Source organism: Bombus vosnesenskii, unplaced genomic scaffold (genome assembly GCF_011952255.1).
Source record: "Bombus vosnesenskii isolate JDL3184/JDL3185 unplaced genomic scaffold, Bvos_JDL3184-5_v1.1 scf7180000013286, whole genome shotgun sequence".
In the NCBI taxonomy this organism is placed as follows: domain Eukaryota; kingdom Metazoa; phylum Arthropoda; class Insecta; order Hymenoptera; family Apidae; genus Bombus; species Bombus vosnesenskii.
This window is the reverse complement of record NW_022882939.1, coordinates 1,253,447-1,270,131: the sequence shown is the minus strand read 5'-3', so window position 1 is coordinate 1,270,131 and position 16,685 is coordinate 1,253,447. Positions and strand designations below refer to the sequence as shown.

Sequence of the window (16,685 nt, the reverse complement as noted above, 5' to 3'; positions counted from 1 at the left end):
ACGTCATGCGCTAGAAAAAGCCAAAAAAAACGTTTCAGTTCGATGAATTTAACGAGCCAAGGGATTAACGAGAGATCTTTATTTATACCCTCGGATAATTAACGCTCATAGTAGGCACGCAGGCAATAACCAAGGGAGGATTAGATTTTTCAATCTGTTTTCATGCGCTGGAGAGGTCACGCGAATTTGGTATTTGTGATTTGCGGTACGCGAAGGCTTGATCGAAGAGACGTTGCAGTTGTCTGTAGTCTAAATATCCGCAGTCTAATTGTAGCCGCTTCGATCATACTCTTGCAAATTTAATCAAATTCCATCCATCTGAACAAAGGAATAAAAAAGAAGAGAATGATCGAAGAAGAATAAAACACACCATATACGAAAAGTGATAAAATAAAGAAGAAGTAATTTCGAAACACGCAATGTTTCCTCAAGGGATGTTTCATTTTTATATCTCAATATGATTCCAAACAGATAGTGCCGTAATAGGTGCGAACAGTTAGATACTAAGTGCTCGATGATCGTTTGTTCTTGGAATTTCCTTCTCCCTGGAGAAACATAAATTATGCCTTTATTGGCAAGTATTTCAAAGGGAAACGAGGACGCATAGCATTCGCTGGCCGCTCTTCGTTGCCTCTTGGGGAATTGTACTCGTTCTCAATTCTTGCGTTATAAAAAATCCAAATTATATCCATAAAAAAAGGCATCTATTTTATTCTCTCATTCGCTCATTTCAGCAGCTATAAACGAGGAGAAAAGTCCAAATGTTTACTATAAAAAAATATTCATTTTATTCACTCGTTTAAACAGCTATAGACGTTGCGATATAAACTGTTATAAGCTAAAGAAAATCCATAACATTTCTGTAAAAGAATTCCATTCTATTTTTTTATTCGTTTATGTCAAAGGGTATAAATAATGAAGTATAGACGGTTACCACTCAAAAGGGATAAGAGCAGAAAGAAAAAAAGAAGGAACGAACGTGTTGGTTAACAAAAGGATTGACCGTATATTAAATAAAATGAAAGGCAGCAACATTGGAAAATAATATCTCTGACATTTTCATACATGACATAACTATAAATGGCAAAGATGGTAACACACATGGTAACATACGTGATAGCAGTTCGAGCATCGAATAATCGTTAAAATAGAATCAGCGACATGAAGTCTTAAAATGGTAAACGTAGTTGCGTGCATAAAACCAATAAAAGTACGTGTTTGAGCTTCGGATACCGACCGGCACATATTACTCGTGTGAAATAATCTAAACACGAGCATTTTTATATATTAGAAGTCTTGAACAATATCGTTCTCTATCCGATGTTCGACTGGTACTTATTTAAGTATATAGCGGTTCAGGAAAGTATTTGAGCGTTTATTTAAAAAATTCATTTAAAAACTGTTCATCTCACTTTGGGATTTCATTACTACTGCAACGAGATACGACTGTCATGAGGTGAAGTAGGCAATTTTTAATGTACTCGATAAAAAATTAGCATGCGGTATGAATAAATAATACCATCTTAGGTATATTATACTAAGTGTATATAATACGGTGCCATAAAATATTGAAATTTATTAATATGATGACAATCTTTGCGTAATATTTACTATTTGTACTTAATATCTTCTAATTTCTGTATATGTTTTCCGCTCTGTTTAGAACTTTCGATCAACAATATGATCATTATAACCGAGTTTCGTAGCAGCGTCAATGAAATTTCAAAATATTTCGTATAACGCGCGTATATTATGAATATTATGAATAATATTATAATTTATTCATAAAATGTATCTACGAATGCTCGAATATTTCCGCGAGTCTGCGTGTATTCTCACCCCGTGGATGACCCGATTTCGCATAATATTTTACGGTTCTCGAAACGGTGGCTGCGTTGAATTATCGAGCAATTCTTTTTCGAAATGATAGATAACCCGCTTTGACGTTCCCAATTCGAACGAACAAGCTGGAATTATTCGCTGGTGTAACTTTTGCGATGCGATAGTTCAAATTATTCGAAAGACGTAAAAGGTAACTGCTGCGAGTTGCAAACGTTGATACGAGGCGCGAGCTTCTTCCTTTCACGGCTCTTCGTTGTTGATTTGAAAGGAGCGACGAGATAAAAGGTAAAGATGATAAAAACACGGGAAACCGGCCGAAGTTTCCCTCCAAATGGTTTTCACCGCGAGAAATGTTTTCTGCCAACCGTGTTATCTCTTGGATGGCAATGTCGTGTCGTGTTTCTTCCTGTTTATAATTTCTCATTCTACCCGCGAATCTAACGAACCTTCTTCTTCTTGCGCAAAGATTGAAAAATGTGTTAAGATATTTTTACACGTGTAATTTAAGATTTTTGTTAATTTTCGTACAGATTCTAATTTCGCGTAGGTATATAAATTTCATTATGTATCTATTTCTTTTCATTTCCTTAATCTTTTTTCTAAATATGAAATATGTAAGAAATTATATCTTTCATGATTTTGAAATATATTCATGATAATGAAACACGTTTTAGGAATTTTTCTTATTTTTGTATCTTCATTGTAGTATCTAAAGCTTGACCATGAGTGCAATATCATTTCGCACAAGACTTTTATTAAACCGTGATATTAATTTCACCAAAAATTCAATTCCATCAAAATTTCAATGATCAAAAATAATTACATTCTTGCATCTACTAATTTTCTTTATCTCTTTTCTAGTGTAACTTTATTTTTAAATATTCCAAGAAGTTGGTAAAAAATTGTATTGAAGAGAATGAAATACAATAGTGATGGAACGACAGTGAAAAATAAAGTAGCTATATCTCTCGTGCCTTTTACTCCTTCCTATCGCATTGAATGCAGTTAGACCTTTACCCTTACCGCTTATATCCTTGCATGATTATTAAAGCCGTTTAAAGGAGCGAAAGAAATTTAACCCTGACTAAAAATAACGCTATGCCTATATGTATTAAAGAAAAAACGAGAATTCCAAGTATAAAAATTATATCCAAACCTTCCACTTAAACAGTCAAGGTACAAACAACCAACCAATAATTTTCTACCGAAGGTTGTCATTTGCTACATTCTAATTATACATTTCCAAACTTGACATAGATAAATTTTAAGATTATTTATTGTTAAGATTACGCTTTCCTAGGATAATGACCACAAAATATCAATAATTTTCTAGCAATGAATTTTCTAAAAAGACGTTGAGAAATCAATTAAGGTCAACAAATGCTTTATTAAAAAATAATAGCATGTGTGAGTATACTTTATAGCCATTTGTTACCAGATTGCTGTTATACTAAGTACCTACACTATATAATGTAACACATCCAAATTCTGCCCTGCATATACCACGCACGTAAGCTATAAAATATATATTTTTTGTTGAATTTAGAATAAAAATATCGAACTTAAAAGTGTAATACGCACTCTCATTATTCGCCACAGATCTATTAACCAACGCACATAATTTTTATCTTGTAAGAATTTGATTCTAAATCGTAACATCCATTGATTCTTTTAAACAACAACACTATAGAAAATTAACAAAAAAAAAACGTTGTAAAGCCAATTAGAATCAACGAGACTTCATTGTTCAAACAATTACCTGACTAACAACCCTGTTGGGCCGCCCCTGGCGAAAGGTGGTTGCCAGTTTCAGACTGCAGCAGGCATGGGACGGCTCGCACGTGAGAGCGTTGGCAGTGTGCCACTGCAAAGTGACCCACTTTCAACGCGTAGATTGACCCAAGAGTCGCCATTTTTACTGACTGAGAGTCACCGAGTAGTTCTTGCAGCGCGGTCGCTGCTACCTTTTCCCCTCTCGCTTGCTCTCTCGCTCCCTTTCTCTCTTTTTTTCAGGTCGTAGCAAGCAGGACAGATCGTTAACTGACCACGCAATTATATGCGAACAGCTAGTTCCTTTGAAGTTTGAACCTTCGAGTTTCACATAGTTGTTTCAAAGCGGAAATTGCAAGTCGCGGCTACGTCGAGTTCCTCCTCGATGGAGAATCATTTCGTCAAAGTGTACTTCCACGTTTGTTTTTTTTTTTCATTTAGCCTTGACAGATCATGACGATTGTCCGACCCGGTATTTTACGATTCGAGTACGGGACGCGAATAAAAGAATCAGAGAAATTTAAGTAAAAATTGTCCATGATTGTTGAAGATCCTTCCGATTGCATTAGTTTGCAAGTTATTAGAATTTGAAATTTGCTAAATTATTTACGAGTTTACGCTATAATCGTGTATGGTATATGTAATTAAACTTTGATTAGCAGTGAATGTTTAATATAAATGTTACGAGTTGCAAATCGAAGGATATTCGATTGAAGGTTTAACGATCGATGAAAGTTTCCTTCGTGAAAGGTGCAATTTGTATGCTATTGTTAAAACTTCAGAAACTGTAATTTCGAAGGTTGGAAGTTTCCCAATCATGAAAGTAATAATTCCTGTTAACTTTTGCTTGGATAAAAGACAATTTTTTACAGAATTCGAATTTCATATTTCGTCCCAGTTGAAAAGAGAAATTCTATATGATCGTTAAATAGTCTTGTGGAATATTAGAGTACTCGTTGTAATTACAATCTAAGAATTAAAATTTAATTCTTTTTATCGAGGTATTTCAAAATCTTACCAAAGGCTCAGTATATTTCTATTTCACTTTAGTAATTGAAGATTAAGGGATTGAGGAAGAAAAAGTTCTGATTTTTATTCTTTCAATTGAGGAAATTGAAAATCGAAAAATTGAAAAAGAAAAGAATCAGAAAGTAATTAAACAAAAAATATCTACGAAACGCTAAAGAAATAGAAGAGAAAATTAATAAATTTTTTATTTTCTTTGGTTAGAGGTTAGGGTATGAGATTACATTGCGAAATAATACAGAGCTTAATGACAAAGTGTCGAAAGACGATAATCAGGAATAAAAGAAAGAGGAAAACTTTGTGGTTGATCATCATCTTAAGCTTTAAACAGAATTTTAAATAGACTAGGCGAGCGAAATAGCGGTCTGCCCTGAACCTGCTTCATTCTACTTCGCTCAGTGGAATGAATGAAAAGTACAGAGTCTCAGAGCCAAGGAAATCTCGAATCGTTACGGGTCACATCTTCCTGTATTGATAACAAAGACGGTGGGCTACATGAAAAGTCGACATAACCCGAAGAATTATGCGGAAAATTTCCTGCTTTTATTTCCAAAGCGTCGGAATTCTATTCTAGACGTAATCCTTGTTGGAGCAAGTATTAGCTTAACGAACGTAAGGTCTAATGGAAGTTGAAAACAAAAACGAATTGACATTAATTTCAATAGTTACTTTTAATTTTCCAATTCAACGTAATTTGTATTTTTCATTTTAATGCATTTTTCATGTATTAAATGCATACTACAGACGAAGTAAAGTTCCATACGCAGTTAATGTGCATATATGCAAATATATTTATCGGTCTATGCTCGTAATAAACACACTATAAATATCATAAAATGTACCCTGAGTACCGTCATAACGCTTTATTCGTAAAATATTATTCTACGTTCAAATGTAACGGTCGCCTTCGAACTACAATCTCTTTCAACAACTGTACGCTATTATCAACGCCTTCTCCACTTTTATTGGCACTTTTACGAATCGAGGTTAGGTCACCCTCGGTATTTTCTTTTATTTCCCCAATCGCTTGGAAACGAGATGCCTTCAAATGCTTTTAACTACATTTAATTTCGAAAATCAGTGTGATGAATAAAGAAGGTGGTTCTATTTCTCACAAATAAAGATACCCCTCTCAAGAGAAATATGTAAATGTCTTTTAAATGTAAAATCAATAGTAATTAGTCGTAAAAGATGGCGTGACAATATGTTTTAAAACGTTTTTGTCTAAATATTTTGTTATCGAATTTCATAAGTCGTTAAATTGCTCTCTAACTCTGTTAATATTACCTTAAAACCTCGTAATTTTACTAATATGATGTACAATCTCTACCTTACTATCTTATAACCCTATTTCTTTTAACCTTAAATTATTCTATTTACTTTGTTACTTCTATATTTATTTTATGATTTTAAGACCTACTTTTACTCATATAACATTGTAACCTTTAACTTATTACCGTATAATAATTAGTTTATTATAATAATTTTTTTAATTATGTTCCCATCAATATAAATTTGTACGAAGATCCAAAGTCTTAATCTCAATACTTCCCTCTCAACATAGATACCAATATAGCGATCATCGCAAACATTTCGATTTAACAAACCTATAGACTTCATTGGATAAACGTTGCTGACTGCTGCAAATGTATCTATGAACCTCTATATTTCTCTGTTTATATGCCAACTACTCTGGCAACCAGTATTCATTCCTGTTACAGTCATTTATTGCCAGATGAAAATATATTGCACATAGTCGACGATTCTATGGGATCTCGATAATGAAGACAGATTTAAATAGCAAAACTACAACGTGGACGACGGACATTATGAATGCTAACGAGTATTAACCTCTTTGGTTTGTTACGTAATGTCACTTGACATTACAGTCATAATATTTATTTAAAATGAGTGAAATCTAATAATAATTATGTAAAACCTTTCATAAAAGGTGACAAATTACTTACCTATAACGAAGTGCATAGAACGCCTAAACAGGAGGACGTAAACGGTCAAGAGATGACAATAGGCTGTATGCTGTATGTTTTTTGCAATTGTCAAATTTAATCGATCATGGTGATGCGTTCGGCGGCTATCGACTATAGTCGATCCTCGTATCCAAGAGGTTAATTACGAGACATAGTGGCATAGTATCACAGCAAGGGGGTTATCGTTTACCATTGAGGCCGGCGCCGTCGCGGCGTCCCGATGATATCACGAAAGCACTTTGCACGCACCTTTCTCGTTGTTTGAGATATCTACGGGATACTGATAGTGTCGTGATCGCTACGTTCGCTCGTTTCGTATGCAAGCTTTACGTGTTCCTGTTTCTACATGATCCCACACGTCTATTTGTACACGTACTCGCACTGTTTCCTATCTTTTACTCTATCGCGTGAATACGCTTTAAAAAAAGACGCTCCCTGATCGATTGTTTCATGCGAGTCTTTGTTAATCAGTTCAGAAAAATCGATTATGTTACTTCGAACGATCGTGGCGCAGGAAATGCCTCGTTTGAACAGAAATGGAAGTAAGTGTGAATAGTAAAATAGTGAAATAGAAGATAAATAATTCTTTATTGCAATAGTGAATCGTTAGCTTTTATTTCATTTTGTGAATAGTTTATATTATTTGTACCTAAATAGTTAATCTTGGAGAAATGGAGAGAAATGGAAATAGAGGATTGGAAAAAAATAGTCAATTTGACTGAAATGTTGAGGTTAGTAAAAATTTTAGCAATTTTGCTATGGAAACGCAAATTAAAAGGAAGAAAGAAATTGTTGTTAGTATCATCAAATTTAAGATTAACTTGAACAAAATTTGAAAGTTTCTATATTATAAATACAGAGGAAAAAAGTTAAAATGATAGATGGAAATGTAAGAAAAATAACTCAAATCTATAAAGAAAAGAAATCTTAACATTACTAAGAGTTTTAGCAAAATTTGATTTAGTTGAAAGTTTACTAATTTGTTATAGAAATGCAACTTAAATTAAAAAAGAAAAGGTGCTTTGTTAATATAACCTCAAAAATGAATGAAAAAAAACATTGAGTTGAAACAAATTTCTCAGTGAGTTTAAACGATATATACTCTTTAGAGTAGTAAGGATGTTCTTTCTAAACGCACGTATCATAAATTTAGACAATTTTTCTTCAAGCTTATTAGATTTTCTGTCAGGTACGCTTGCACGCTTTTGCGTCTTTCTATGTAGCAACTTTCTAAAGAAAGGGAACTCTATTGTTCCGTATCCTAAATCCCAAATGAAATCCTCTTTTCACGAGTTGATGTGTTCTGGTCATATGATATAAAAATCGTCTTTGAGTTTGCTCTTTCTCGATAAAAGAAACGTAACTCGGAAAAATATTCATGCATTTTATTTATATCGCAAAAGCTATCCTTCTCTTGAAATATCTCTCTGAAGAAATGTTTGAATTGATGATTTGGCAAACTCGTCGAATCCTCGAAATCTTTCGCTACGAAAATATTATATGTACACTACAATAGAAGCAGCAAATATATACGAAATACATTCGAAATATTTATTACTTAATGGAACAAACATCAAATATATATAGTAATAATTTGGGTTACAAAATTTAGTGATTTGAGATATCGTTGAGGTTATGTATATCAAACATAATTCCACAGTTAATCCCTTTTATACTTATCGAATATTAAGAAATATGATTTGTAAATACATAGAAGAATGATTATAAAATAATCGTTTATTTATTTCTACTATTTTCTACAATGACCGCATTTAGAATTAACGTTAAGGATTAGAAAAATAAACTCTACTTTCTTATTCACTTCCTTAATAAGAAATGCATTTTGTCCTCCTTTTTTCTTTTCATCCTTTCCTTTCTATCATTACAGAACCAAAGCATAATTCGTCTGTAGTATAAAAATTGTGCGATGATAGACATCTGTGACACGGCATACAACTATTAGACTCTACCATATTTTAAGGAAGATGAAACCAAGCGAACCATCCATCTAAGTATTTCGCAAACGAACTTCAGAACACGAAATTGAACTCGCAAGACGCCCGCATATTTCCCTGACGATCTTAATTTTCTCCTCGGCGAATAAACTCATAAACTCTTCTCATCAAACTAATTCGCTGGTTGCGAAGAAACGAGCGAGCAGTCTTGTTACTTTTACGATTCATTTAAGCGTCGGGGATGGCAAAGCCGAGGTTGCATCTTTCTAAATCGTCACCATGATATATTCCAAGCTGCTCAACCAGGCGAGTTGAATACGATCGTATTCGAGAGAAGTGTCATTATGCGAGTACAATGCAGTAATCAAGCGTGGTCTCTTTGCCTTGGAAAAAAGGATAGTTTCCTTAACTTTGCCCACGGGCGTCACCGCCTTCGCGGCGTCAGGCGGCAGTCCTCGAATTCTTTAACGTCTCGACACGACGCTCCGTTGAACCTGGAAGAGCATACTTGGAAAAAGAGTTAATTGCACGGGCAGGAGACCGAGTAAGTCAATCGCCACATTTTCCACATTTTTTTACGTTTTTCGAATCTCAATTGAATGAATTTTAAAACACGAGCAAAGATCGTTAATGAAACGGAATATTTTATTTTGATATATTGATAGAAGTAACTTGATAGCTTTGATATGGGAAGCGAAAATTACAATTTCGTATTGGTTAAAAATGTATATTTATTTAGCCAGTTATTCAAATTTAGTTTAAAATTTAGTTTAAATTTAGTTTAATTTTATGGCTGTTATATCGTAGTTTTTTATTTTGTTAATTTTTAATACCAAGAATTACAGAATTTCTATTCTATCTAACGAAAATAATACATAAAGGGCGAACATTGTTCAAAATACACGAATGAACCGCTTGTGCGTATTTGTTCGTAATTAATACATCGTCACGCAGGTAGTCTCGGCGGAATTAACTTCACAGCCCTCTGCAAATATTAACGAATGGAATCGTAAAATGTAAATATACATGGCACCTGCGGCACAATCACGAAAACCAGAGCGAAACGCTTCGTCATGCGAATGGCCGATAGGGGGTTGGAAACACTACGAATGATATATTTGCTTAGAACGTAGGGGCTGAATTATGGTTCGGTTGCGGGATCTGTATCCGTCGTTGGGTTTGAAAGCGATTTATCGGTGGAAATTCAATATCTGATTGCATCGTCTTAGTTAAATTATTCATACGTAGGAATTTCTGTTTGAGCATAGCCTCATACTCTTTCGACTTCGACTTTTAAATTCCCTGCCTTATGAATTTCGATCATTCGACTACGAAAGTCCATACATTTCATAAATCGTGTATTTTATCAATTTTCCATTAATAAATTTAAAAATTTTCTCCAGTTCATTTTGAAATATGTACATACTCGTATATTATAATCATTGTACGATAAATTGTATTTTATGGCAGAATAAAATGAAGTTTTCAGTACAGTTGAGAATAAATGGGCTACGTTGAATGCATATTTCAATACATTTCTGCTTGTCAAATTTTATGCCGTATCATTAAAACATTCAACAAATTTCCGATAAGGAAGATCAATGGACCGGAATTAATAGAATAAATGAAAAATCCCGTAAGGTGCAAATTAATTTTTATTAGAAAATAAATTCAAGAAGCAATTAGTTAATTAGAAATCTGAGCGTTTTTAACATTAACCAATCATATATTTATTTTTTTTTTTTTTTGTAGATTTAACCGGCAGAGGGACGAAAAAATTCGGCGACCATTGCATGGAGGATCTCGAATGTGGTTTTGCCGGCTCTTACTGCGAACCAAAGAAGAACAAATGCACATGCAGGGAAGAATTCGAGGCAACGAATCATATCGACAAATGTGGACACCGTAAGTTAGTATATTTTCAAGCGTGCCGGCATCCAGACATTTTGTAAGTGTCTATCTTCATTCAACAATAATGCAACAATTGAAATTATTGGATCGTATGTGATATATCATGTACAACGATTTAGAGTTGCTTTCTTCATTTTAGGATGTTTCATTTTAGCTCTGCTACGTTCTTTTAGCCACCTACGACACAATCATATTTTTCTAATGTCAAAAAAGCATTCAGTGAAAATATAACAAATTTCATATATGTTTAATATTATATTGTAATATAATCGAACATCTTCTTAAAATATTACAAATCCTTCGTACTTGTTAAAATAAGAGCATCATCGGAATATAAGAATTCAAGGAACCCAGTAGGGTAAATGAACATATGTATATCTCATCTTATACGTAAAGAGATTATCAGTGATATTTATCATATAAAATATAAAGCACACACACCATAAATTCAAAATAAACATCCTAGAATAAAGTAATCTAGCTTGAATCGAATATAAATGACGTAGCGATCACATATGAGCCAACGACGTCAGTAGAGGATTAAAAACAACAAAAATAGCAATGGTAAGAATATTGATGATGAAGATGGCTTGCGAGATGTATAAACAGGAAAAGAAGTCGTTCTAGTCGAGTCACGTTTCAGAGAACGGACCTTTCCCTTTTAGCAATGCCAAGTTTTGCGATTGAAATGATATGAATGTCTTAGGGTGGTTGCTTATGGCTTTCTCTCCTGGAATCCAAACGAGGCACCGCGCATTTATTGGTCTAGGGCGTTAGAAGCATGACGGGAAATTGAAGCAGCAATAGTGAATTCAGTGGCCCAGATTACGCTGCTTTGGCTGGTCGTTTTTAATTGAATTCCTTTACAAACGCTATGCTGGCAACTATCGTTTTAATTGTAGCTCATTGTTGAAATAAAATATTAACGATATATCATGATTACGTATGAATATTAACGTACGAATTTTAATTAATTGGTAGATATTAATGAACGAATTCTAAATTGCAATGCACTATTAACTCTGTGGTTTCAAAAATTTCATCAATTCCATTCATATGTGAAATCTGAAACATACGAACACTTTAGATAAAATTTACAATTATTGAACAAAATATAATTTGCCAAATTTAAAAGCAGGTCGAATTTATGTTATACTATATAACAATTAGAAAATATTTATTAAAAAATTTCACATGTACTTCTCAAATCAATCACGACCTCCGCAAGATTATAGAATCTCTATTATCGGAAATATTATCAGATTACTCCATTCAATTTCACCAATTGGTGTTCTCCCAACGAATGCTCGTGACACTTACAAGATTAATTTATTGTCAGTCTTAACCCTTAACTGAAGTCCGACTGGAACGAAACAGGAGTTCGCCAGTGGCCCGAAGAAGGAGACGCTCGAGAACAGATTTTGACCAGGATTAAAGCACGATGGCTGTTAGGCCATTCTCCTAATTGCGAGTCTGTGGCCAATATATTGAGGACAATGCGGTGTATGATCAGTCGATCAAACTCGCCACATTAACCCCTGGATGTACACTATCGTCCACAAATACGCAAAGGCAAATAATTCCTTCTTACATCCACGTGCGTTCGGTATTGATTTCTGAATGCGTTTCAATCTAATCAAACTTGAGTATTCAAATTGGATAATGGTAGTTTTATAAAATGAAACCAAAGTGACCTGTACGATGATGGACAGCGGCTTAGAAATAACAGTAGGGCATCAGGTCATCGCACGATTGACTGACACATTGATAGTATCTTACAGATAATAGTTGTCTATTAGTTACGTAGATACGATAGTCGAGGTCGAAGTACATAATATAGAAAGTTTATAGTGTATCTCTGAGCTAGAGTCGAAGAAGGCAACGTCCATAAAATGGATCAACTTTATTCTCGTTAATTTACAAGCTTTTATATCGTTCAGTTTGTATCTATAGACGGAAGGAATGGAAGGAAACTAGGATAAAGCGATTTGGTTTCAAGTTTCAAGGGGGTGGATTGACGTCTGACTGAGAATTTAATGCTACGTTCGAATCAAACGTAAGGCAGTCGAAGAACGATTATTTCAACAAATTTCCTTCTCCTATTGTAAAATTGGAATAATGATAAAAAAAAAGCGGCATTCTTTGGAATATTCTTGGAAATATATAGTCTGAAAAGTTATACATATTTTCTTTCCATATACAGTCACGAAAGTATTTGAACATTTATGTCTATGTGTATTGTATGTGTTATATAAAACATTGAAAAATCTTATCAACACTGTAATGAGACGCGACTGTCATTATTATGCTGGTAAAATATGGAACTAATCTGAAAAAACGTACATAAAAATTACAAAATACAAACGTTAGCGTTCCCTAAATTCTTTACCAGACTGTAGCAATGAATTAACATAATTTTATTAACTAATTAATACATAATAATTAATTTTATTAGCTAATTATGATCATTTCATTCTAATAAATAGCTCACCCCTGCAATCAATCTTCACAAATATCCCAAAACCAACAATTTTTTGAAATATGTCATTCTTCTAATAATTGAACGACATACATAATAAGCTGAAATTGAAAGAGTACCATTCCGCAGAAAAACGTTATGTACTTTAGGAGCAATATTTCGTAAAATGTTCGTATTTGCTTTGTCTCCTCGACGAGAGACAAGGAACGAGCCTGTCGTTAATGGTTTCTGTTTTCAGCGGTGAACGTGAACGAGTCGTGCTTCTTCCACGAGCAATGCGAAGCGAGAGTGATACAAACGGAGTGCAGAGACGGGCGTTGCATTTGCATCTTCGAGAAGATCCCGGTTACCCAATCTGATGGCTCGATTGTGTGCGTCGGTAAGAGCAGAAACACAGGGAGAAACAGCAAGGAGGAGGGACGCGAGTTTCCGCGTACTTTTTAATGAGATTCCGCACGCGCCCGCTTGCGATGACAACCATTCGTCTCGAGTTAATGGAATACCGACCTAAAATCCTGTAAAGTTCATTAATTCGTCAGCTGGTCTCGCGCGAACAATTAACAGAGCGTGAATAGCGCGAGAAGTGGCGAAGTCGTAGCTTCCGTACCTTTAACGTTTTTATTTTCCCCTTTGACGCGTTGTAAATTAAATTGGACACGTCAGAGCTTAATCGAAAAGTAGCGCAGAAGTGAGTCGCGATCGTTGTATGCATACAAAGCCATAATATTATTCGTTGCTCAAACATGGTGAAGCACATCTGAGTTCTCTTGCACAATAATTTACTAATTAATGATATTAGTAAATTGACAAACTATAGATCGATATTCATAACTAGCGGAATTTCATTAATAATATTAGCTTGTTCATTTCTAATAGTTGTTTCTTTTAAAGAAATCATTATTTCAATTTTTAATGTTTTTCCCCGATGTGCTTTTCACTGTTTCGTTTCTCGTCCTAAGTTATTCTGTCAAAATGTATATTACATAAAGGACAAAAATTGCGGCATGAGTATTACTTAAATAATAGAATCAATTTATCATGTGCGCTATTAGCAATGAATGTGTTAAAATCTTCGTTCCGACCAATTCACATTTCTTAGTAATCTGAGATTAGAAGGCGAGAACATGAGACTACATTTTATAGCGAGATGAACATCTAAGAGAAAATAGATTGTAGTAAATTGCGGTTAACTAAATGCGGTAAAAGTTTTTATCAGTTACTGTCAGGGAAAAAGATGTACAATCGTGTAAAGAATATCTAACTTTAACTAGTGAAAAGATATATACGTCCCAATCAATTATACCAACTTTTATATGAACATTGAAAGAAAGAGCTCAGAAATTTTTCGACCTCATCGTATCTCTTTATTTTTCTCTTTCATCAAGGCTGCTCAAGTCTCATTGAAATAAACGATGAATTACGTTTTTTGAAAATGAAAGATATGAAATAGAACTTAACTGCGGATGAAAAGATATGAAAAGGAAGGATTGTTAGGGAAAGGTTATTAAGCGAGTGAAATATGTTTTTTACAGCCGAGCAGGTAGAGGAACCCAATCTCCAATATATCGATCCGACGATGATCGGTGTTCTCGTTGGTATGGCCCTCATGTTCATCATCATCTGCGTCGTCCTTAGGCTTTTCAGCAAGTAAGCCATCTATTTGCATATCTTGCACGGTGATTCTCGTCTTTACTAATTCACGTAACGAGATTTTATGACCTACTTCAACCTAGTACTCATGCTTAAAAATGTACCATCCGTATTTAATGCAAATTTGAATGCCTTTTTCATGTCATATCCTTTACACCATGCGCAAAATTTATACCTTGATATGTATATTTATATTAATACATACGTCTACAATTAACACATACACTATACATAGATCTGCAATTAATATACAGCAAAAATTTAATTAACTAGTTAGCTGTTGCGACTTCTTTAAATAGTGTGTACCTAAAATATGTGGCAAAAAGTAAGCGATGACCAGTACACTCGTCAAACACAGAACATATGTGACTATTACAATATAGAATCAAGTTGTAATGAAATGACTGTTTTACTTTTTAATTTTATTACTGACAGAGCTAAAAACAGCAAACTGGTTAAATTACGATGGTTTAGTTTATACTTTGTTTCAATATCTTTACAATTCGATTCTGTAGATAAGACATTATTAATCTGTCATTCTCATATTTAATTTAATATAGTCAACGATTTTAAATGCTGTCAAAAATGGATTATTAAATGAAGAAATATTTTTGTATCGAAGGATCGCCATCTGAGAAATAAGTAGAAGTAATGTTTCCTGAAAATTTCAATATTCCAGATAACACTTGCTAGTACAGCAAATTGTAACGAATCTATCAATCTTCGTTTCTGCCAGTTACATCTTGTGCCATTTCAATTTTTCAATTTTTGTGTTACATCTGTTCCAGGGCTCGCTGGCGTGAGAACCGTACCATCTTCAATACACCGAACGCCCGTCTGATGAATGTGTCGTTACTGAGGGAGAACAAGCTCCTGCACGCGCAGGAGAGACGCGGTTCAAGGGCGAGCGTACGGGCACCCTCGAGGCAACCCTCGCTGGCCTCCTTACACGCCCACTCGCCGAACGCCTCGCAAGGTGCGAAACACTCTCAGCACTCACAGCACAGAGTGAGCCGTACGGGTTTTTATTCATTCACTTACTAAGCAAGCAACTTGTTATACAGTGTCCCGTTGAAACGAAGCAAGCGACTCTTTTACGCGCCAGTTTATATCGGGTGTTCGATGGAAATCGAGACGCCTCGACGTTTCTGTGGCCTGATCGGAAATTTTAGAAAAGATAAGAGATAAAGGAATACCTACACAATGGAAAACGAGTCGTCTTTACAATTTTCTTCTTCTTGCTCTATATTATTACATTTTATTTTTAGTTTTATTTCTTCCCATTCAGTTCCACGACGATAGTTTTAGAGATTTATGGGTTATTGCAGGTTAAAAGACTCGGGTAAACGTTCTCCACGTTCGCAATTGTCGAACGATCGTGTCTTACAATTAGACACAGTCTAGCCTGCGACTATATAGTTGGCGGTGCTTCATGCTTTCGCAGAGGTACCGCGTGTGTTGCGTGAAATATTCAAGGTAAACATCTGTTCGAGAAATACACGTGTAGAACCAGTTGTTTAGCGAGCATCTCGTACGTAATTCATGAACGGACTTTCTGTTTTTAAAAAATGCAATGACCACGTCAGATGTGTGTAGAGTATAGAAACGATCATTGTTTTCCTGTTTCAATATTCACGATTGTGTAAAGAATATTTTCGCGACTTTTCTTTTCTTTCCCCTTTCTCTCTTTATTATATTTCTTCTTAATCGAATGGTACGCGTTGCACGGTCTGTTCTTTTTTGCTTTTTTTTTTCCAATGCGTTCAGCCAGGAATAGAAAGAACGGTAATCGTTTTCTTGGTCCCGATAGTCCTTGCAGGTTGTTGTTTCGAAGTTAAATTAACTTTTGTAATTCTACGAACTAATGAGAGGGTTGGAATGTTCCTCGAGCTAATCAGCTAGCACCAAAAATAGCCATCTTCCAGTATATCGATTTCCGTAGAACATCCCATATATGTATAATATAGATACGAATATTATAAAGTAGGTGACTACCTATTCTTGCCTACTTCTATTCTTTACTTTAGAATCCTTCTACTAAGCTCAGAATCCTTCAGAAATTTT

The 16,685-nt window shown here is 34.5% G+C and overlaps 1 protein-coding gene across 6 annotated transcripts in view; it reads left to right on the top strand.

Annotated features, from left to right (window-relative positions):
• Nucleotides 1-16,685, top strand: part of LOC117232383 — a 45,302-nt gene that overhangs the window by 22,769 nt on the left and 5,848 nt on the right. For 2 of the 6 annotated variants that reach the window (XR_004493117.1, XM_033491737.1), the window contains exons 3-6: nucleotides 10,334-10,486; nucleotides 13,210-13,350; nucleotides 14,504-14,618; nucleotides 15,410-15,597. Coding sequence is in view for 3 of the 6 variants with exons in the window: in XM_033491737.1 (XP_033347628.1) it covers nucleotides 10,334-10,486; nucleotides 13,210-13,350; nucleotides 14,504-14,618; nucleotides 15,410-15,597 (597 nt within the window). In the remaining 3 variants the exon portion in view is untranslated. Of the gene's footprint in view, nucleotides 1-10,333; nucleotides 10,487-13,209; nucleotides 13,351-14,503; nucleotides 14,619-15,409; nucleotides 16,098-16,685 lie in introns of all 6 variants that reach the window. The other 4 variants (XM_033491736.1, XM_033491735.1, XR_004493116.1 and 1 more) reach the window with 3 other exon arrangements.